General features: G+C 40.2%; 1 protein-coding gene across 5 annotated transcripts in view; it reads right to left on the bottom strand.

Annotated features, from left to right (window-relative positions):
* KLHL32 (kelch like family member 32) overlaps nt 1-22,816 on the bottom strand; it is a 122,078-nt gene that overhangs the window by 1,701 nt on the left and 97,561 nt on the right. For all 5 annotated transcript variants that reach the window (XM_058836876.1, XM_058836879.1, XM_058836878.1 and 2 more), the window contains 4 exons: nt 15,479-16,205; nt 5,891-5,949; nt 3,235-3,427; nt 976-1,070 (listed from right to left, as the gene is read on the bottom strand). In XM_058836876.1, the coding sequence (XP_058692859.1) occupies nt 976-1,070; nt 3,235-3,427; nt 5,891-5,949; nt 15,479-16,205 (1,074 nt within the window). The remainder of the gene's footprint in view (nt 1-975; nt 1,071-3,234; nt 3,428-5,890; nt 5,950-15,478; nt 16,206-22,816) is intronic.

The following is a 22,816-nucleotide window of genomic DNA, read 5'->3' as shown; positions in this document are numbered from 1 at the left end:
CAATATCCAAGCCAGCCTGAATAACTTTCTCCAATAAATTTTTGGTATGTTACATGTTTTTAACTATTTGTCTTGCATTATCTTAATCTTTACAAATTCATGCTACTAAATGTTTAATATAAGACCAGCAGCTTGGCAACCTGATATACTCCCTTCTTATGCTAAGCTTAACTTCTTGTCTTATGGGACAGTTTGGAGGTGAAATTCTAAAATCCAAAAAGCTGGAAGCTAATAAAAATGTTGTTTATCAGCAGAAGTGCAGCAACTGAGGTATAAACAAGAGTTTCTGTCTTTAACTGCCCAGCTAGTCACAAAGCAGAGGCTGTGATGCAGAACTACTTCACTCAGAGACATGTAGAAAGATAAGAATTCCTAATTTCTGTACCAAAATACCCTAAAGTCATGGATTTGTGGGTGAGCTGCTTTTATAAAAGATGGGAGAGTGCAAGGGTTTGCTGGACAACCTATTGCCTAGAGCAGGGATCAAAAAACTTCCACTGAAGCTTTAAAGTAGTAAGCAGTAGGGCAGGTTGCAGGCTGGCTACACTTGGTCACTGAACAACTCGTTAACTCTGGCTGTCCTTCAGAAACACAACTTGGAATGAAAAGAAAAATCCCAATATAGGCTGAAAAATTCTTAGCCACATCATCCGTTTCTGCAACCCTTTAATTCTGAACTTGATTGTGTAACCTGCGAATATATACACATTATTTTATCCAGACCTTGCCAAAGGAAAGACAATTCAACCCTGGTTTACTGGAATATCTTAGAGGAATTGCATCTACTGGCTCATCTGGAAATACGTTTAATATCTACAGTATTTCCTCTCTGTTTATGCAGGTTCAGTGGCTGCATAAGAAATATCCTTAATCTCTCCACTTCACATGTACTTTCCTTTTTTAATAAAATCTATGCAAAACTTATACTTGCAAAATTACTGGAAAAGACTTTAAAAAGAAACCTAAATCGCTCACCTGGATACATGCCAAAGGCTCATTTGTCCAAATCGAATAGCCACCAACTAAATATATTCTACCATTGTGGACAGCAACTCCAGACTCATTTTGACCTAAAGCAAAGAAGGAAATAGAAACCACTTTCAGTGTTTAATTAACCCTTTTAACACCGAGTGCTGGAGTTCTGTAATGGAATGCAAACACTCCCAGCAGTAGCTTGACTGCTTCAGAATTCCCAATATGTTGGAGTGAAGGTGAGGCATGGGGGCGGTTCCTTGCTCTCTGCAGGTGCCCTGCCTGGTGCTGCCCAGGTGAGCATTAATGTGGCTGTACAGGAGACCATCTGCTCCCTCCTCACGTGTGTCACAGGTGAAGGCATGGTCCCCACCTGCCCCTCAGCCTCCATCAGACATGAACAACCAAACAGCCACAGAGGCTGAGAGCACCAAGTGCCCCTCACGTGCTGCCCACACCTGCTCAGCCCCGCTCCTCCTCCAGGCACAAGTATGGTGAAAATCACAGGAGCTGCTGCACAAGTTCATCCCCATAGCAACTGTCTCCCAACAAGTCTGGAAGTTTTGAGGGAGAAACGGTCTTAGAAAAATCTGCACTACACAGTTCACCAGGCACATTTAGTGCCAGTTGTACTGACAGAAAGAAAGGCTTAGCTAGCTTCTTGAGGCACCGGTTCTGGAAGGAACCTGGATGCAGTGGAGGGAAGGCTGCCTCACAGCATTTAGTGACACAGGGTCAGCTCCAGAATGAGGAGGGTGCCTGCAGTGCCAGGGTTTTGCAGTTGCAAATCAGACGACATCCTTCTCAAAGGCTGTTGGTTCCTCCACATAATAAAGTAATTAAGTAGTAAGCAAAAGACACATGAAAACCTAGTTCTGTTTGACCATGTGTAATTCCTTTTTAATCTATGCCTCTCTCTCTAGTGTCCATCAAGTACTCTGATGGCCTGACTTGGAAACCAAGCAACCCTACTGTTGTACACTGAGAATGTGTCACATGCCTGTCTGGAAGCATGGCCAGCAGGTTCAGGGAAGTGATTTCTGCCCCTCTACTCCACTCTGGCAAGACCCCATCTGGAGTGCTGTGTCCAGCTCTGGGGACCTCACTACAGGAAAGATAATGACCTGTTGGAGCAAGTACAGAGAAGGCCACCAAGTTGATTACAAAGATGGAGCACCTCTCCTAGGATGAAAGGCTGAGAGAATTGGGGTCTTTTCAGCCTGAAGAAGAGAATGTTTCAGTGTGACCTAATTGTAGCCTTCCACTACCAGCACAGAGCCTACAGAACGCTGAAGAGGGACTTTTTAAAAGGGCATATAGTGACACTACAAGAGGGATTGGCTTCAAGCTGGAAGTGAGAAGGTTTAGATTAGTTATTAGGAAGAAAGTCTTTGCTATGAGGGTGGTGAGAGTTCCCAGAGAAGTTGTGGATGTCCAGTCCCAGGAAGTGCTCAAGGTTAGATGGGGCTTTGAACAACCTGGGTCTAGTTGGAGGTGTCTCTGCCCTTGGCAGAGGGTTGGAACTAGATGATCTTTAAGGTGCCTTCCAACCCAAATCATTCTCTGATTCTATGTCTCTCCCTAGGATTCAAGGGGATACTACATCTGGGAATTGTATCAGATGAAGGTGAACTTTGGTGGACTGGGTGGCAGGGACAGTGAGCTGCAGTGCTTTGGAAGTTGCAGCTGTAACAGTTCTTCCTAATAAGTTAAGAAGAACTTTACAGATCCTGTTGTTAACTAAGTGCTCAATTCATTTATGACTTGATGGAATTCCAACAAGGACATGTCCTTTTGCACAATTTATTAAGAAGATACTGTTTAGAAATAAGCAAGAGTTAACATATTTCAGTGAAAGCTTTGCCCTATAATGCCAGCAGAAACCACTACAAAATGATGTTATATGGTAAAGACAGATTAGTCTCTTGTACACTCAAAACAGGGAGCTAAACCAATACCACAGGCAAGCTTTTGGAGAATTAAAAAACAGTATTGGTAATATTACGACAAATTATTTTGACTGCTTAATTAAATGAAATTTATCTGCACATTCTTCAAAATTTAATGTACAATTTGCTAAAACAAAGGTTTTGTAGACCACTGAATGCCAGACCTGTAAAAAAGAAAAAAAAAAAAAGAAAAGTCTTCTTGGTTAACAGATTGGAAGCATTTGTAGCAAAGTCAAGGGGTTCCACATACTAAAGGCATCTAAAGGGAAAAGATGTTTCAGTTCAACAGTCGTGAGTTTTGTACAACGCTCACCTGTCAGCATGTTGAAGCTGCAACGGGTCCACTGGTCGGCATCTATGCTGTAGGAGTCTATGTGACGGACCAGGATCCGATCATTGTTGTAGTCGAGGTCGTTCCCACCTAACACGTACAGCTTCCTTTGGACAGCGGCCATGGAGTGATACACTCTCCTCTGCAGCATCGGGCTACGGCTTAACCACTTATTCTGGAAAGAGAGAGAGCTTGTCTAAGCACTGCTCAAAGACACACCTATAGTGGCAGTGCAGTGAACAGTAGCACGGTATTGGCTTCTTCTTGCCCCTGGCCAGGAATCACAAGTGCATATACTGGTTCTGTTCATATGCTAGACATATGTGTTGGTTGTAACACTGAATAAGGATAGTGGACTTTCAACACATGATTTACAGTTCTCACATTGAAGTTCATTCATTTAATGGCATTTATTGCTCTATTTTTTTTGTCTAGTTCATCAGATTTCAAAAGTCTTTTTTTTTTCTTTATAACTCAGTAGCAAATTCTCCTTAAACCAGGCTATTAAATGTCTCCTTTGTATACAGTGCTAAAATTATCTGTACCAATGAGCTCTGTTATGAGAGAAGAGAGATTCTTCTGCCTTTCGTTATTCAGAAGCTTATTTGATCTTATCCTTGGGGAATAAAGCAACAGGAAAAATAATTTCCTAAAGAATCTTCTCAAATGATTCATTTGGTTTAATGTCAACCCTTTATTTGTGGCAACTTACAAAGTTACAACCTTTTGCGTATTTTTTCTTACTCATTAACGATATTGAAGAATTTTACCTGTTTAGAGGAGAGGCAGGAAGACATGGAAGACAAGGAATTAAAGCAGAGTATTTTATACCTGAGAAAACAATTGCTCCTGCTATGCCTACCAGATCAAGCAATCCGGCAACAGATAAGTTTAATTTAAGTGAAGGAAGTTAAAAATCTGTGAGGAATCTTTTTGTGATACAGGTGCAGCAACTCCAGCGCCTCTAAGCCTTCTGCCTTTTAACCTCCACAATATATAGCTATACATTTCAACGTGTTATAGTTGAATATTAGGCATTAATGTTTGCATTAGTAGTCCAGTCTCTTAACACCAGACTATAGACACCATCTGCTTTGCAAAGCCTGCCTGCATCCCCTGATTATATCTTTAGCTTCCTCCACTGCAGTGCCTGCCAGGTGAGCCTCAAAGCACTGCAAAGGCAGCGAAACAGAGGGGACTGGCAGGGTCATTTCTAATAAGCCGGTGTGTGAATACTAATCAGTGGTGGGGAAGCAGAGGTCAGCCCAGCCGGCTTGTTGGCAGGTAGCTGTGTGCTCGGTGGCAGATGGCAGGCATTATCGACTCGCCACAAAGGCCTCGCGCAGGAGCAGGCGCTGGGGCTCCGTGATAGAGCTATTGAGATTCCGTGCGAGATGCAAGCAGATGTGATGGTTTCCAGTACCCACCGTAAACAATATGCCAGCAGAATTTTTAAAAAGAGCTTGTGTGTACAAACACGAAGCAGACGTCGTTTGAAGAATGCAAGTGCACAATTCCTCTGTAACTCTTCACGTGCCAGGCTGGGTTCCTCGCTGTCAGCACGGTACACTGAGGCAGCCCCAGCACCAGTATTCTGGGGTGCAACTTTTACACCAGCGAGTGAAGAATCCGAGTGAAAGGTACACAATAGAGAAATGGTATCCAAATACGTGTCTCCCTTACAAGCAAGATTTCTGCCTGTAATTGCTACTTGGATTTGGGACAGCCAGCATTTGCAGTCAATGATGAAACTGCACCTCCAGAAGGTGCAGGTGTGTCACCTCCTGCTTTCTGCTTCAGACCCTGTACGTGCTATACTTTAAAAAGTCAGTGGGAACCACACAGAAGTATCTCCTGGCACAATTTTGTTCCAAATACAGCAATCAAAGCCCCTATCCTACAATCAGAAAAGTCAATACTCTTCCACGTGTGTGTAAATCAGGCTATGCAACTCTGATTGCAAGCTTAGGACTTTTAATTCCTAATACAAGCAAGAGGGCACAACCATGCCCTAACCCTCTGAAATGGTTACTGAGCCGTGCTAACCTAATCAAAACACATACATAATGTATGAAATAATCCCTAAAAGATATTTTAGGTGCTTAGGTAATGAAATGATAGGCACCCTTGCAGTCAGCAGAGTAAGTCACAGCAAGGTAGTACAGTTCTCAAAGTATTCAGGAAACAAAAAGGCCCATATATGCAATTCAAAACAGAAATGCCAATGACAAGGAGCGGTTTTGGGACACTGACTTTGGGTATATATTGTCCAGGGCTGCTGGATTACAAAACCCCCCCCCCCAAAAAAAACAAAAAACCAACCAAACAAAAAAAACCCAAACCAAACCAAACCAAACCAAACCAAACCAAACCAAACCAAACCAAACCAAACCAAACCAAACCAAACCAAACCAAAAAAACACCAAGCAGAAGAAATACTGATAAATACAGGGGATTTAAAGCACATTTCTGTATTTCAGGGTCTCCATTACCTGTTAAACTCACACATCAGTACAAAGTGAATTTAAAACACCACTAATTCAAATGGTCAGTGCTTTTAGCCTTACAAAATCTTTGTATGTATTTGCCAAGAGATCTGTTTGAAGCAAAACAAAACATATATAACACAGATACTCACCTGCTTAGGATCATAGACCATGAGTCTATTTTGGTATTGTGCAGTATTTGTTACTCCTCCTATAAAAGAGTTTATACAGGTTACATTTTTTCATATAAGCGAAGACAGGACCAAGATCAGGTACAGAGAAATAACCAATTCTAGAGTTCATTTGCAGATAATAATTACATTACATACCACCACTTTTGCTTACATTCCACTGCACTTCTTAATCTGGTTAAAGGAAAGGGAAAACGCAGCCCCATTTGTCAAACATACAGAAACAGAGAACAGTATCAATAAACACCCCCCATACACTTCCTTTGTAAAGCTAATTCTGTGGGCCAAAAATGAGTTAAAAATTAATCTGTTTATACATAACTGTGCATTCAGCCTTCATCAAGACACAAAGACAAACCCCATTCCTGTTTCAAGGAACATTCAGTGTGTGGCATGGTTTAAAAAAGGAGGTGGGCTTGCATCAATGAGAAGGAAGAGGTCAGAGAGAAGCTCTGCCTTACCAGAGAGGATACACTACCAGTTAGAGAGCCCAGTTCAAGCCTGCACAACTGTGCTTATCTACACATTTGAAAGAAATTCTGTACTTAGTTTGTGTTATAGAGAGAACATCTTGTCATTTAGAGGTAAACTTAGTGGTTCCTCCACAGTTACCAGACTCCCTACCATTTACTTTTCAATAGTGATCAGCAAAGCATGGTGTAAAGTACCTCAGAAAAGCTCGGAATAGAGTCTGACCCAAGTAGATGCTGCAAACCAGGTATTTACCTCAACACATTAAAGAGACATTTAATGCCCAATCATCCTCATCTTGTTTTGTTTTAAATGGCAAATTTCACTAAGTAAACATGGAAAACTTCTTCGGTCTGTAATCTTACTTGTGCAAACATGTTATTGAATGTGCTCAAGACTTCTGGGGACATGGTGTCACTGAAGCACTGCCACAGTTCCCAGTCCCCCCCTGTCACAACACTGGGCCCATGGGAAGATGGAATCAGAAATAACACCTGCAAGCTGCACCTCACCTTCATCCTGCCACGAAGTCTGGGCAGAACTAGGGCATGGCAGTGGCCACACACCAGTGACACTCACACTGACAGACAAACTATTTATATTATAGTTTTAATGGCACGGACCAATAGTAGTACCACACATACCACAGCAATAAGGTGAAGTATTTTTATCTTATTACATTTCATTTTGTTGACACTTCCCTTTCTGTGAGGGCATATCCTGCTTCAGCCAGGACAGCAGCACAGTGACTCACATTCCCCCTGGCTGAGCTATGGCCCAGTCCCACTAAGGTTGCTGTATTGTTTTTTTCCCTTTTATCCCCAAGCTCTGTGCTGGGGAATCCTCATTTTGCCAGCCTCCAGCTTGGCTGAGGGCAGCATTTTGGTTCAGAGCCATATTTTGATATTGAAGCAACTCTTCCATCTCCCCCAAGACATTTTAGGCTGTAGGTTGGGACTGGTGTGCATTCAAGTTAAACCAGAAGCGTTACTCCAGATGTGCACCAACCATGTTCCAGTTCCTAATGGCAGCATAAGAGTGTAAAATAATAACAGGTCTTTTGGCTTTGTGCCATCTGAGTACTGGGAACATTTGAGCCGGAGGACCAGAACAAACCTAATACAAATCAAAACAATGTGAAGGGTTATGGAGTAAACATAGAGAACTTGGTGCCAAGGTTTTACCTGCTGATCTGCTCCTACTGGGCTGAGCTACTTGCTCATAAAGAAATACCCTCTGCTTACTCCAAAAAACTTGAGTGGGGCCAGGAATCGATAGCAGAAACTACAGATGTATCTATTTTTAGGGTCTTTTCTTCAACTGCAGCAGCAAGGAGAAATGCTGCTGTTACTTGGGTGCACCCCTGCAAGCACCAGCCTGTACTGGGCACCTACAGAAGGACAGCAGCCCAAACTCCCAGCTCAGAGATGCTCACAGGCTAAGAGATAGCTGGGATGAGATGTAGTCTCTCCAAACTGTTTCCATCACGCTACACCACACCCTGCCCATCACAGCCCATATGAAGTGCACACACAAGAACAGACATTGGAAGGCAAAGACTGCTCCTGTGTCTGATCTCACAATCTGTTACTTGTCTCTACACTGTGCAGCCTTCACATTCCTAGTGGTCATCAGCCACACAGACAAAACAATATTTTCTAATATGTGTTTCGTAATTTGATTTTTTTTTTTTTTACATACAGTTATTTTCACTCCCAACACAATGTCTAAAATGAGACATCAAAAATTGTAATTATTTGGATTAATAACTTCAGAATGTTAAACTACAGGAGACACATTTGAAACACAAAGTGCTGGGTGGTACATTTCCATTCTGAAAGGACACCTTAATCTGGGGGGAAAGATGTGAAGGAAGAAGAGAAAGAAGAGTGTTGTTTCCTCTGTGTTTAATGTAATAAAATAAGCAAATAAGCAAAATTATTTCCTTCTCTTCACAAAGGGCCCCTCACATCAAGTACACAGCTTACATCTCTTCCCCTGCAATATTGCTCATCTCTGGTGTTTTATCATTACATTCCCTTCACATACCGCTCTTCACTTTTAGATTAATCTGCCAAAATGAGATGCTAAGGATTTGCATACAGATTTGACTACACAAAAATAGATCTGGAATTAATAACAGTCTCTATATGTTTTAATTTCTTCTAGACTGGAGTACCCTTGCCTCCAGCAGTATTCTTGGCTTTGAAAGTCATCAAGCTGATTTGTCTGCTCTTAGGTTATGATGCCACATGCTGCTACACTGTCCCCTGCAATCAAAGTGCTCGCAGAGATAGATTCCATGCCTCTCCCTAACAAGTATATTTTATAGATTGGCAGTTTTGATCTCCCCTCCCCAGGGGGATAATCTGCATCTTAACAGGTTTCTATAGATACATCTGTCATTAAATATGCCATCTTATATCTGCATCAATTTTCAAACTCTAGTTCCTTCTAACTTTGAAGTGCTATAGCAAAAGTTTAAATTTTTCTGCCAAAATTCAGATTTAACAAGTCTGCAATGTCCTCTTGAACTATTTTTTTTTTTTTTTAATACTACAGACAGCTGGGAAAGGGCGAAAGAGCAGCAATATGCCTCTTAAAAATAAGAAAAGAAGGGGAAAAAGAGTTTAAATGGTACTAAAAATACATACTTTCTCAGAAAAGCAATGGGGTAATTCTGAGAGAGTTTCTTAAACTTCTCTGTCTTGTTTTCTATGAGGAAAGAAGAGGATAGAGAGGCATCATAACAAGAGAAAGTAGTTAAAAATACAAACTATGCTATTAAATTTGATGTCAAGCAATAACAGCTAATGTGGTAGTAACCCAACAGTTAGAGAAAGAGGGAAAAAAAAAAAGTCTATCTGGTTAAATGACAGAAAATTTACACTTTGGTCAGCATTTCCTGTTTTTATAAATGGTGATGATTACACCCCTTTAACATTTGCAGCTTGCTTTGAGGACTCCAGTTCCTGGGAGGCAAGGAGCACCCTCAGGACAAGACTGTCTTTCTTGCTCTTACAGACAGTAGCACACCCTAATGGGAAAGGCCATCACCCAGCCCATGGGCTCACAATGTTTTTACACTGCCACAACTGTCCCTCACTCCCTTGCAGACTGTAAATGTTGCTTTTTAAGCCTTCCAAGACCTGTAAATTCTCAACTCATGAAACAGTGCCCCTCTGCATGGGGAAATTTTGCTCAAGGATTCCAGAACACACCTCGCCCATCCCTTTCCCACACTTGATAAACATTTTGCGTTATTACAGTCCCCCCCAACACTCCACAAACTGCATTGAGAAACACCTTCAAGACACACTTCTAAAAGGAGAAGGGTAGGAGGCAGTAGATTCAACATTTTCCTAAATGACAACTTATGAGCCACATTTATAACGTGGCCTAGCAAGGCCCCCATATGACTTGAGAAATCAAATCCAATCCAAATCCCCCAGAAAATATCACAACTCTCTCCACAGTCCCCAAGCGCTAGGCTGTGTGCAGGAATCCGAGTTCACTGGGAGACGTGTAAAACTTCATGTTGGCAAAGAGCTCCCATGTGTGCTCTTTCCAAGCAAACCCAGGGAATATATAGAAACCCACGACATGTAACCTAAGGTGCTCTGCTCTTTTAAAACAGAAATCTCTCCTCTCTTAGGTGTCTGTGTGTTAAACACAAGATACTCCTTCCTCAACATGCAAAGCTACTGCTTTATACTGCAGCCAGCCCAGGTGCAGTGAGGACAGCTGAGCTGGAGCATACTCTCCCAAGGCAAGGAATCCCCTGGAAGAGGCCGACAGCAGCTCTTTGACTCCAGATCCAATCGAGCCACAAACAAGAGGGGCACAAACCCCAGGTTTGTTTAAATCATTAAAGCTCAATGTTTACATTCAATCTAAGGAGAATCAATGTCATTAAAGACTGAGGTGTGAGATCAGGCATTCATATACAGTAAAAATGAAGTCTGTACATATATGGAACATATAGAGACTAAGACTGGGCCACTAAGGCAATTTTTATGCACTTGTTAACCTCCCATTCCCAGTAAATCTGTACCAGCCACACTGTAAAACTTAATTTGGATAAATTCTGTAAAGTCCTATTATTCTAGATCTATTTTTCATAAAATAATTTTATAGACATTTGCTGATAAAAAAATTCTTTACTTCATGGCAGCACATTGATAGTAAGGTCATACTTTTCATCCCAAATCACTTGCAAACTCCGAATAATTCTTCAAGATATGTTATCACCATCATTCCCTCAGTCAAAATCTCTACCATTAGGGAAAAAGACGACAGTTTAAAAACTAAAAGTATTAATCTTGAATTTTGAAAAAAAAAGTATTTACTCCCTATATTAAGTACAAAGCAACAGTACAGGGATGCCTTGTTTACCCACTTCCCCCAAGCTGAGTTTCTATGTGGATGTCAAGATGTTATTTTAGCTGACACACTTAAGGTCAGACAAGTCAAGCCTCTGCAAAACACCAGTGTAACACTTTGTTTTAAACAGCATTTTTCATGTGCTAATCTCTGGAGCACCTAAGGCAAGGGGAAGTGTCATTATCCCAAGATGCCGGTGCAGGAATGGCCCAGAGCTGGAATGCCAGCAGAGGTTCCCTGCCCCTCGATGTCCCCAGGGGCACTAGACCTATAGCAATGGAGGAAGGTTAACATGGATAGAAAAGCAGGTCTCCAGATTTGCATGTGCACTCCACAGAGGATGCTGGGAAATGGGCACAGTTCAAGTCCTTGCTCTTATGGAAAATATTTCCCCGCTTTTATAGATAGTGATTGTTAGTCATGTTGAACTCCAAAGTGTTTAGTGTACTTTGTTTTTCTTTCACTGAAATACTTCACTTTTCAAGCACTGTGGCATGCAATTTGTTTATGAAATTGGTCATGCCATCAGATGTTAACTGGAGCCCGGAAGAATCACCTTTCTATAAAATTTCCAAACCATCTGCCCATTGCAATGTCAGTACAGAGAACTTATTTGTTGTGGTTTAACCTCAGTCAGCAACTCAGCCTCACACAGCCACTCGTTCACTCCCTCAGCATGGGATGAGGAAGAGAAGTGGAAAAGTAAAACTGAGAAAATTCGTGGGTTGAGATAAAGAGAGTTTAACAGTTAAAGCAAAAGCCACACACACAAGCAAAGCAAAACATGGACTTAATTCACTGTCCCCTATGAGCAGGCAGGTGTTCAGCCATCTCCAGGAGAGCAGGGATCCATTAAGCATAATGGTGATTTGGGAAGTCAAACATCAGCACTGTGAATACCCCCTCATTTCCTCCTTTTTCCCCAGCTTTATATGCTGAGCATGACACCACATGATCTGGAATATCCCTTCAGTCAGCAGGGGTCAGCTGTCCTGGCTGTGTCCCCTCCCAAACCCTTGCCCATCCCCAGCCTCCTCACTGGTAGGGTGTGGTGAGAAGTAAAAAACACCTTCACTCTGTAGAAGCACTGCTCAGCAATAACAACAACATCCCTGTGTTACCAGGACTGTTTCCAGCACACATCCAAAACATCGCCCAGGCTAGCTGCTATGAGGAAAATTAGCTCTAGCCTAGTCAAAACTACCACATTATTTTAATAAATTCTCATGTTTGTTTTTCTTTAAATAAGAAAATAAAATGAGCACTGTGGGGGGAAAACAATAAATAATGACATAAATATAAAAATATGGAGCTCAGAAAACCCAAGGGCTGAACCCACTTGTGCTGAACAGAGAAACTACTAGTTCCAGTGTGCAAAAGGCTCCCTTTTTTAATCTGCTTCTGTCAGGTTAAAAACCCCAAAGAGAGGATAGCAGCTTAGGAGTCCCTCTGTCACCTGAACACCAGATGAACACCTGTTATTGCCAGTGTGTAAAGTCATACAGCAGTTTGTTCTGTCCATTTTCCTTACCTGCTGCCTTTGTCACGATTTTACTATCTATTATTTTACTATCTATTATTTTTGAATCCTTGTCATATTTGTCCCAAAGGAGCAGCAAAGCAAAGCTGGAAATGAATCCAAATAATAATAGAAATCCCTTAACTCTACTTAGGTTTTGATCAGCAAAGCCTTTAAGAGGGCACGGGGCTGTAGCAGAGGCACTGAGTAAGTAAACGGTCAGTGTGCAGATCAAGCTTTGATGATGCTCTCCACAAATAGAAGGGCTAGAGACTTATATTATCACTATTTAATTTATTTCCTCACTAAAAAACTGGGCACATTTCCACGGTTTCCTTGCCAGCTGGTAGTAGCAGACTGACTTTGAGAGCTCTTTGCGGATGACCTGTATTTCCCAGAAAAAGCAGCAGGGATACAGCTCAGAAACATTTCTAACTCAGACTAATTTTTTAATTACTTAATTTTAGGCCACATACTTCAAAATTAGGTTCCCTCCTGCATTACTAATCACTTTTATGTTAACATTGTATATTCAATAATGAACAGTGGATTTTCCAGCAGTGACTACGATACAATAAAACATTTCTCTGTACTATTCCCCTGCCCCTGAATGTACGTGTACCACAAGCTACATTCCAGTCCTAAGCTATTAATTAATAATAGAACACTAGCTATAGTTATTATATCTCCAGCCACTTTTCTTTTTAAAATAACTCTATTCAATAGACAACCAGGTTTCAGTGTGAGAGTACAAAATCCAGATCATATCTACTGAAGCGTGGCACAGAAAGTACACTCTCGTACTTCATAATAACCTGACATAATTGAGCAACTCAAAACTTCTAAACATTTTCTCAAAACCTACCAAAATACAACTAAGAAGCCGTGGCTACCTTATTCCACTGTTAGCAGCATTTTCAAATATAAATGGAACAATATCAAGGAAATATTTGTTGTTGTTTTCCCAGTTTTAAAAAATTCATCCAGTAGGCTTCCACTTACCTCTTCCACTGATTCTACAGCTCTATTAGAGGCATATCCTTGAACACAATATCATACTGCATCATTTTCTAAACACAAGTGGAATTTAAAACACACAGGCATACATGGATTTCACCTACATAACTAAGCACGAGTTAAACCTCAGAATAATTTCCCATTTCCTAGGAAATCTGGAAAGATTTAAGTCTTCAACCAGCCCCATGTTTGACTTAAAAATTGCTATCAAGTACTTTCTTGAGTTTTGACTGTTTTCTTTTGTTGTATGGAGTATTTTTTTAATGAAATTAAGACAAAAAATAATACTTTTCTCATTTACTGGAGGAAAGACCATACTGATGGACTTCTCGTGCACATTCAACGATTTTATGTGAGAATGCTTAACACCATTTTTAAAAAGGTCCTATTCTTCACAAATACTGACAAATATAAACCATAAAACAGGAAAAAAAAAACAAAAACCAGCAATCAAGACTCTGCAGTAGTAACATCGTGTATTTGAAGTGCCGTGCCCACTGCAGACACACATGCCTCTCGGCTAATAAAATAGGAAAAGCAGTGAATAGTGAATAAATAGGATAATAATAGGATAATATAATAGGATAAATAGTGAATAAATAGGATAATGCCCTGAATATACCCAGCTGGCAGCCTAACACAGAAATCCCATTCCTGTACTGTACCTGGGTCTCACCTCAGGATTCACACATCACAAACTCCACAAGACTCCCTAAACAATGGTCACTAAAGAAAATAACCCAAAGTACCAGGCAGGGATCTCGGTGTTGTTCTGTGTTCTGTCCTGCTTTTAATTCCAGTGTCATCATTCATGACTTTAGCGTATATATATTAAAATATATACCTGCTAATTCCCCTGCCAATGCTTGGGAATCCATTCCCACGAGGCGCCTAATCCATAGGGACAGAAAGGTACATCCACTAGCCTAAATTACACACTGTGAGAAGTACAGCAAAGGCCTAAGAAGCTAACTTAATCTTCCATTCATATTCCATCTTCTCACCAGAGGCATTCCAGACCATATTAAAATCCCCAGAGGGTATCTACGGTGAAGATGCCAATCACTGAACATTTACCTCAAGGGCTGGCCTCATTTACTCATTAGCTTCCTTAATAAATATTATAACTACATAACCTTCCATGTCACACTTCTTAGTAAATGGAGAATATTTTTCTGTCAAATCTTCTGTAGACAGCATTGGCCATATTCCAAAATAACTAATACCCACTACAAAGACTGAGGAAACTAAGTCCTCCCACCTCCATTAATGGAACATAACAACTAAAGACTCAGTTGCAAACGACAAGTTATTCTAGGATTATAGGGTCTATATAATCTATATCTATATCTATCTGTGCTGTAAAGCTACGATTACATCCAGACAGCCTTATACATTTGATATGGACAGAGCCATGGATGATTTCTAAAAACAGTCATCTTGGAGTGCAAGTGGGAGCAAATCATATATCTGCATTCAAGCCCTGGAACAACACAAGCTAACAACCACTTAATTTTCCATTTCATCATCAGGAATAAGTGAATCATAGAATTATAGAATACTCTTGAGTTGGAAGGGACCCACAAGGATCATCAAAGTCCAACTCCAGGCTCTGCACAGGCTCAGGAACCACACCATGTGCCTGAAAGCATTGTCCAAATGCTTCTCCAACTCTGTCAGGCTGGTGTTATGACCACGTCCCTGGGAAGCCTGTTCCACTGCCCAATCAACCTGCGGGTGAACCTTTTCCTGATATCCAACCTAAACCTCCCCTGACACAACTTCAGGCCATTCCCTTGGGTCCTGTTACTGTCAAAAGTACCAGATCATATTACAGAAACAATGTCTTCTTTTTGTTTGTTTTTAGGAAGCACACAGAATTTATCATTGGAAATTTGTCCAGAAGTGCATTATCATTCCAGTTCACTGTGATTTATGAATGGCAACTGGAGATAGCACATATGATATCAGCAGCTCTGAAACACCGAGCGTAATGTGTAAGATACATTATGCTCCTATACTTCTAATGAAGCGTCAGTTCTTTGTCCTCTCTGAAGAGAAAAGTTATCATGACATATAAACCAAAGATTTATGACTTTAATTTAAGACAGTATTTTGGTATTTTGCTAGTACCTCAAACTGTGTGAAACGTTTTCTACCTGATATCCAAAGAAGACCATCCACCACATATCCCGCATGGCATGAGAGCGACCGATCAAAGGACTGTACAAAGGTCCACTTGTTCTTCTTGGGGCAGTAGCGTTCAACTGTGGGCAACACTTGACGCAATTCGTTTCTGCCCCCTACGGCATAGAGGTACTCGTCCACGGCTCCCAGCACAAAGTGTTCCCGGCAGTTCTTCATCGGAGCTATCTCTGCCCAGGAGTTAGTGCGGGGATCATATCGACAGACAGTCCTCACGGCACACGTGCGCCCTGTGGAGTGCTCTACCTCTCCACCAGCTACAAAAAGAAAGTCTCCCATGACAGCAACGCAGTGGTGGCTCCTCCCCACAGGCATAGGCGCCAGCTCACTCCAGTTAGCGATCCCCGCGATATGAACGTTCTCTTGGTCTACTGGATTGAAGTATCGCAATTCCTTCACTTTACAGACTTCTCGTTTCTTCCCACCAATAATATAAAGAGTGTCTGACTGGAAGCGAGGCTTTGTCCTTGCAGTTTGCCAAACCGGCTGTGCATAGACGCTCTGGTGGTAAGCCAAAGCCTCATTAATGAGCGCTGTCGCAGTTTCACTGGCTTGGACAAGAGGATGAGTAAGAGCTACAGTATGCAGTGTATCCACATCCATAAGGCCAAAGCGGACGTACTGGAGAAGTTCATCCAGATACTGGTAGCGGCAGTTGTGTTCCAACCACCTCACAGCCAGCTAAAAGTGAGGGGAAGGAAAGGAAAAACAAGACGTGTTATTTGCATACAATTCTGTCAAAATATGGTCTTTTTCCAAGAGCAGATATATGGATATATATGGATATCCTCAGTCATGGATCTATGCATCTAAAAAGCAGCTGTGAAAGCCTATTAGTCCACATAAAAAGATACAGTGGATATACAAAAGCATTGTATTGCACCAGCTCCTGTAAACAATTTCCACAGCATTATCAGCTGCTATGCAATACTCTCATTATTCAATCTGTTAGTGTTGCTGGAGACCTGAATCAAGCTGCTGGAAAAATAATATACACACAAGGGCTATGGGATCACTGGATACCACAGGTACAATAGAAGAAAGACTAATGTCAGAGGATTACAAAGAAAAGTCTTTTTGCCCTTGATATTTCATCCTATTTATGACAAAATATTGAAGAAATAGAACACATTACATACTGAATCCTTCAATTTTTTTTTTCTTCTTCATTTAATGTATTTGTAAAGTGTAAAAAGGTGTATGGGGACAAAAAAAAAAAAAAAAAAAAAAGAGAAGAGAGAACCACAGAAGATGCCCTGCTAGTTTGGGGCAGACAGAAAGCAACAATTCAACTATTGTAGCTAATATCAACATTCAAAATTACACATAGCATTCAAATCACATAAAGCTTATTGAAGCCAACTGGTCCTGAAAAGAGGTTAGAAACAGCCTAAACCTTTTCAAGAATTGCTGTCTAATTCATTCTTGAAAACATCCAGTAATGAAAATACCAAAACTTCCTCAGGAAAACCATTCCCATGCTTTGATATCCTCTCAGACAGTTTTTTCTCTTATATATGCAGAAGCTTTAAACCCTTAAACTCATCGCTCCATTTTCCACCTTTAGGTTTATATTCCAGAGCAACCCTTGAAAATGATTCATCCATACAGGATGAAAAGGATTTTGTTAATTTCTTTTTCTTCTCCACCTCAGATGCATTTCAATATTGGTGTGAGTTTCCTCTTCAGTGAACGAAAAAGGTATTTTAATGAATCTTAGGTCATATTTTCTAAATCTCTGTTGCTTGTCTCACAGTTCTCTGTTATTGAAATCTTTAATGTTTGCTGTTGTAAACTGGACATAATCTTCCTCTAAAGGCTGTAGTAGCAGTGGATAGGTTGGAAGAATCTCTCTGATTGTAACAATCTATGCCATTGTTGCTTGTACACCACCACGTAAGACTGTCAGTGAACTATGATGCTGCTGATCCATATTTAAGCTTATGACTGAGTACTATTCTCACTTTTTTTTTCTTTTTCTTTCTTTTTTTTTTTTGTGGTTGGTTTTTGTTTGTTTGTTTTGGGTTTTTTTTTCCTGCAGAACTTCCAGTGTCATGCTATCTCTGTCATTACCAAACTCTCTACTATTACTTCAGGCCACTGCTGCAGTCAAGATCATCTTCAATCCAAACTGTGTTTTCAAAAGTGCTAGAAAACCATTTCACCTTCTGATTTTCTGAAAACATAAATCCCTTATTATTCTTTAACCCAAGTTATTATCAAAAACATAGTTCTGGATAAGGACTAACTCTACTTGATACTTCAAATAATTTTAACATAGAACTCATGGAGTGGGTGTTTCTAAGAAGCTGAGTGATAAAAAAAATTCAGCAAAATCTCATGGCCCTGTAATGTTGTTGGAAATGTCACATAAAGGAGTTGAAAATAAAGGCTGCTGTTATTCATGGCTTTCGTATATGATGTATTAAATTTATTACTGTTTCTGTATTCCACCAGACAGGGAAGATGACAAACCAAAACCACTTTCTTGTTAAGATTAATTTGAAACACTTTTTCCTCACTGTGAATCCCTGTGAAACAAAGAATCAATGAAGGGCATAAAAAATGCAACACTAGTTCAGTCAGTTAAATGGTGCATTGAGTTTCAAATGCATACATTAGCTATATGTATTTTGACTTGCTAGTAAAAAAGACAATAATTAAATGCATTTGAAAATATTTTTGGACTTGAAATCATTGAGCGTTATAGTCAGGTGTTCCAAGTCCACCAAACCCACGTGTCAGGTGTCTCTTACTGAGTTTTATCAGGCAACTTCCTATTCTGTATCTTTAGCCATGTGAATGATTCCTGAAAGGCACTTAGTTCTCATCATTCAGGCACTTGAAATTGAAGAGAAATTCAGGCTATCTTCAGCATACATCAACTAAATGATATGTGGGTTACTATAGTGAGATAGAAGAATTTACAAAAACTGAGTTTTTGTCTGTCAGCTCTTGCATCCAACAGACTGGTTACTTCTGGAACTATAAGTTCATGCCTTTGCTCACATCTAAAATGGCATCACAGAGGTATCACTTGGACTGAAATTACATACATTACAGACTCTGTAAAAGACAGGCACTAAAGTAAACCAGGACTTGGTAAACACAAGTCTTCTCAAGGAAGTTTGATATTAATGCCATAATAATATCTTAGAACTTCATCCATCTGCTTTCCTTTATTGTCCTGCCTTTCATCCCCCAATAAATACTGTATAAACACATGAGCAACACCACATACATTTGTAACTTCAAAGAAACAGTACCTGCATTAATTTGTGGATATGGGATGTGTGATGATCTGCACAGAAGGCATGGATATCTCTGTTACAATATATTTTCCCTGCTGTGGGAAGTTTGACATATGCAACTTGGTTCATACTGAGTTAGGTCTCTACTGAGAATAGTCCTAAAGTTGTAAAAAAATGTTTCATTGAAACCAGTAATGTTTATTTTTTCCCTAAACCACTACAGTGAAAGTGATACAAAGATTCTCTTGGCATTCATATGGGATGTACAATCTATTCTGAGTCTTGAGCCTAAACCTTCTCTATCCATTCCACACTATTTTATCCCCACTCATCTGTTTTGCATCTTTTTTTATGAAAACCTTTGAATCTTTCCAAATTAAGTTTATTGCAGCCTGCTTGGGATTCTCTACATGCTGTACCTCAAGGTGTCTCTGGCCTATGTTACTTCCACCCTTCCCCTCTGACAAGCAGCTGTAGCAGCAATGGGAAGGGCAGCATGAATCACAGGCTGTCTCTTGTGTAGGTTCCTACTGGCTCTTACCACTGTCTAAGGCCAGTTTGCAGTGGCAGACTTCATTTTATCCTTCAGCCAGTTTAGAAAGCAGGGCTAAGAACCCTGCACACCACCTGGTCTCTGTAGGCATTTGACAGAATTCAGAGAAGTTTCACTGAGTCTTAGGGAAGCAACAGAGGTCTATGAATCACCATGTGTTTAGAAGCTCCTGTCCAAATCAACTCATACTACTGTTCGAACACAATCTGACTACAGTGCCCTGTGTGACACACACCTGATCTGTGACACTCCAAGGCAGAGAAAAGACCTTAAGAGCTAAAAGCTATGTTATTGCCTTGTCTTGCTATTTGTGACAATAACTTAAAATTTTTTAAATTCATCTTGTGTCACTACTTAAAAATAAGCACCAGGAATTTAACCTACAAAGGTGGGTATCTATATCTACATTTAGAGAATACAGGACAAACTCCTAAATTGTGACATAAGGCTATGGAACAGGTCATCTGGTTTCAGGAACACTCACCAGCTGAGCCTTAGACTTCTATGCTGGCTTTGCAGCACATTGTTACCATGTTCTCAAGCAGAACATGATGTCTCATACTATGAAGGCATGGAAGAAAACTGGGTGTGGGTAAACATTATTGGAGGGCTGAAAAAGTTCAAAAGAAAGAAAACTGAATCCCCAAACAAGTCTTTCACTTGTAGCAGAAGTAGTCACTGGTGGACTGTAATACAGTTCTAACCTTCCCTCAGTGCAAAGGAGGCAAATATAACTCTCATTAACATACGGCAGACACAAACTTCCATGTACAAGACCAGCACACATCTGTATATTTATCAACACAATTTCTAATAACTTTACTCAGGTTTTGTTTAATCTAGACCCAAAAAAACTGGTGCCTACACAAAAACTCTAGAATTCACCCCACCAATACACTGATTATAGTGCCTATGTTTTTACCTCTCTGGCAGTAACAATTAGCAACCATAATGAGTATTGGCAAAATAAACTCAAAGCCATTATAGACTTTATGATGCTGCAAGAAAAGACATTCTGGCTTCTCCAAGGAAATACCAATAGCACTTGAAATTACAACTGTGTTTAAAATGCTAACAAGCAAGCAAGCAAAAAAAAAAAAAAAAAGACAATCCACAGTTTTGAGGTTTAAAATATTTGTATCAGTGCTAAATAATTTACAAAAATAAGGAAAGACTCCTACTCCTACTGCCATATAGGCAAATTCTGTTTAAACTGCTAGAAGCTTCTCTTCTATTAATTTTAATGTATGAATGTGTGAGTAAAGGAAGCTACAGCCTAGTGCCTATATCAACTTTAATAAATAATATATTTTGCCATATTCATCTTCTAAACTAAGTAAATGACAAAAGTAGACCCTCAGAAGGACAGGATTTTCAAACCAGATTAATTCTCTTATTCTAATGCCTTAACCCAAAGGATTTTTCTTCTCCAAGGTTACATTATGTGATTTAGCAATGGAGTGCATTCTCAAAACAGCAGAAAAGAGATGGAAAAATATGTTGTGGCACAGTTGGAGCACACATCAAAGTACATCTGCATGTTGGATAGCGAATTCATTGTTTTTCCAACACCTGCTTCTGCTTCCAGCACAGTGCTTGAACAGTCCAAGTCACACAGGCTTGGAGCACAGTCCTTCCCTCCCTGCTGTTAATGGTGTACACACCACACACATTCCACAGCCAGAGAGGCCACAGAGGCAGAGGAGGTTAAAGCTGAACTAGGAATTTCACTCCTGTTGAAGATAACCCTGCAAGAGGTAGCTGCCTGGTCCTCTGGGCTGCCAGCTTTCCCAGGGAGCAAGAGAGCGCGTCACGCCTGTGCCTTGCCTGTTCAGCATCCCCCTGCAGTCCTTCTCAAGCCACTCTGCTGGGAAACGTGCCAGACCTTCACTTGACATCACACCAAGTTTTCCTAATCAGAAAAGCCAAGCTACTTCATGAGTGGAAAAAGCATGACATACTCATACTTATTAGACTCAGGTTCACTTAGAAACTACTCTAAGTCACAAAGTCAACATCAGGGAAAGTTTCTGTTGACAGAGTTCCAAGAAAGAAGAAAGTTTTCTAAGCTTGGGCTCAGTGAGAGGCAGGGCCCATGGGAACTCTATTAAAAGTCATATTGGCCTGCTCTTTAGTTGATGTATTCATGTTGTAGACCAATGAACTGCAAATATGCTACTTTATAACATCCAAGCTGTCTAGAAAATGAGATGAAGTCAAAAAGTGACAGCAGTAGAAAAAATGAGGGGGTTGGAGTGTTCTTTTTTTGTGTTTTGTTTTAGCAACAACAAATAGAAGAAAACAAATTTTCTAAGGTTTTAAAACCATTCACACTGTCTCATTAAAACAAATTGAAATCTTTATTATAATAACCTAGTGAATGTTCTCATTTTAGGAGAAAACAAAATTTTAAATATGGAAACCAAATTAGAAAGATGCATTTTCCTGGACTGAGATCAGATATGTGCTACACAAATGACCCAATTTGTGGGTGACAATCTGATGACACTATTAAATCAGGAAAGAGAAAGAACTACAAATCTCACCTGAACAGTTCTTCTGTTCCTTAACAGAAGCAAAAGTTCTTGTCCAGAAAAAAAAAAAAAATCAAATTACTATCTTTGTATCCTTAGCATATTGGACAGTTCTATAGACCTGATTCTATTGATTTTTGAAGTCAAGAAGAGCAACACATCTAATACAGCAATCACCTTAAAGCACCACCCAGGGAACTTAAGCAAAACTTGGACTTTACTAGCTTGGCCTTTGAAACGCTGGGAATATATATTTTGGCTGCAAACTTGCCCATAATTTTTCCTTTTATTAGACTTTATCTAACTCAGCAAGTCTGAGGTGTTCAGGACTGGGATCTCCTGTCTTAAAACAACATTTCAGGTGGCAATTGTCAGCAACACCACGACTGTTCAAATTTCAAGTACAGGCGCAGAATCTATGGATAAACCAGGACATTTACCAAAGCTCTGAAACAAAGTCCACTGAGAGCTATGGAGAAAATGTCACCAATCTAACATGAACAGGGATTTCCAAAGGGCCAGAGGCTGGATCTCTGAAGGGTCTTTGTCATCCTCTCCCTGTCCCTAAAGGCTACAAAGGACAAAATCCAGGGGGTTAAGGATATTCATTTAAGCATTTTAAGCCGAATGAACTAAATTGGTCTGTATCATCCATTTAGGAAGAAAAATGTAAGAATTGTTGCTGAGGGAAAAAGTCCCAGCACACAACAAAACACACACAAACAAGTTTTTGAAGCCATGAGTTACAAGTGAATATTTTTAGAAGTTAGTAACCGTGCAGCACAGCCTCCAGACTCACCCTGCAATTTTATCAATCGGGTACTATCTTACAGTTGTGGACAGCATGGAAAATAAGTGTCTTGAGCCTAGGTGCAAGAAAGCCTTAAAGATAGAAATCTTTTTCTTCTTTTTATTTTGAATTTAAAATGTGCATAAAAATAAGACTCTAATGAG

This window comes from Poecile atricapillus, chromosome 3 (assembly GCF_030490865.1).
Source record: "Poecile atricapillus isolate bPoeAtr1 chromosome 3, bPoeAtr1.hap1, whole genome shotgun sequence".
NCBI classification, from domain to species: domain Eukaryota; kingdom Metazoa; phylum Chordata; class Aves; order Passeriformes; family Paridae; genus Poecile; species Poecile atricapillus.
Note: the sequence above shows the minus strand (reverse complement) of the source record. Positions and strands in the feature narration are given on the sequence as shown.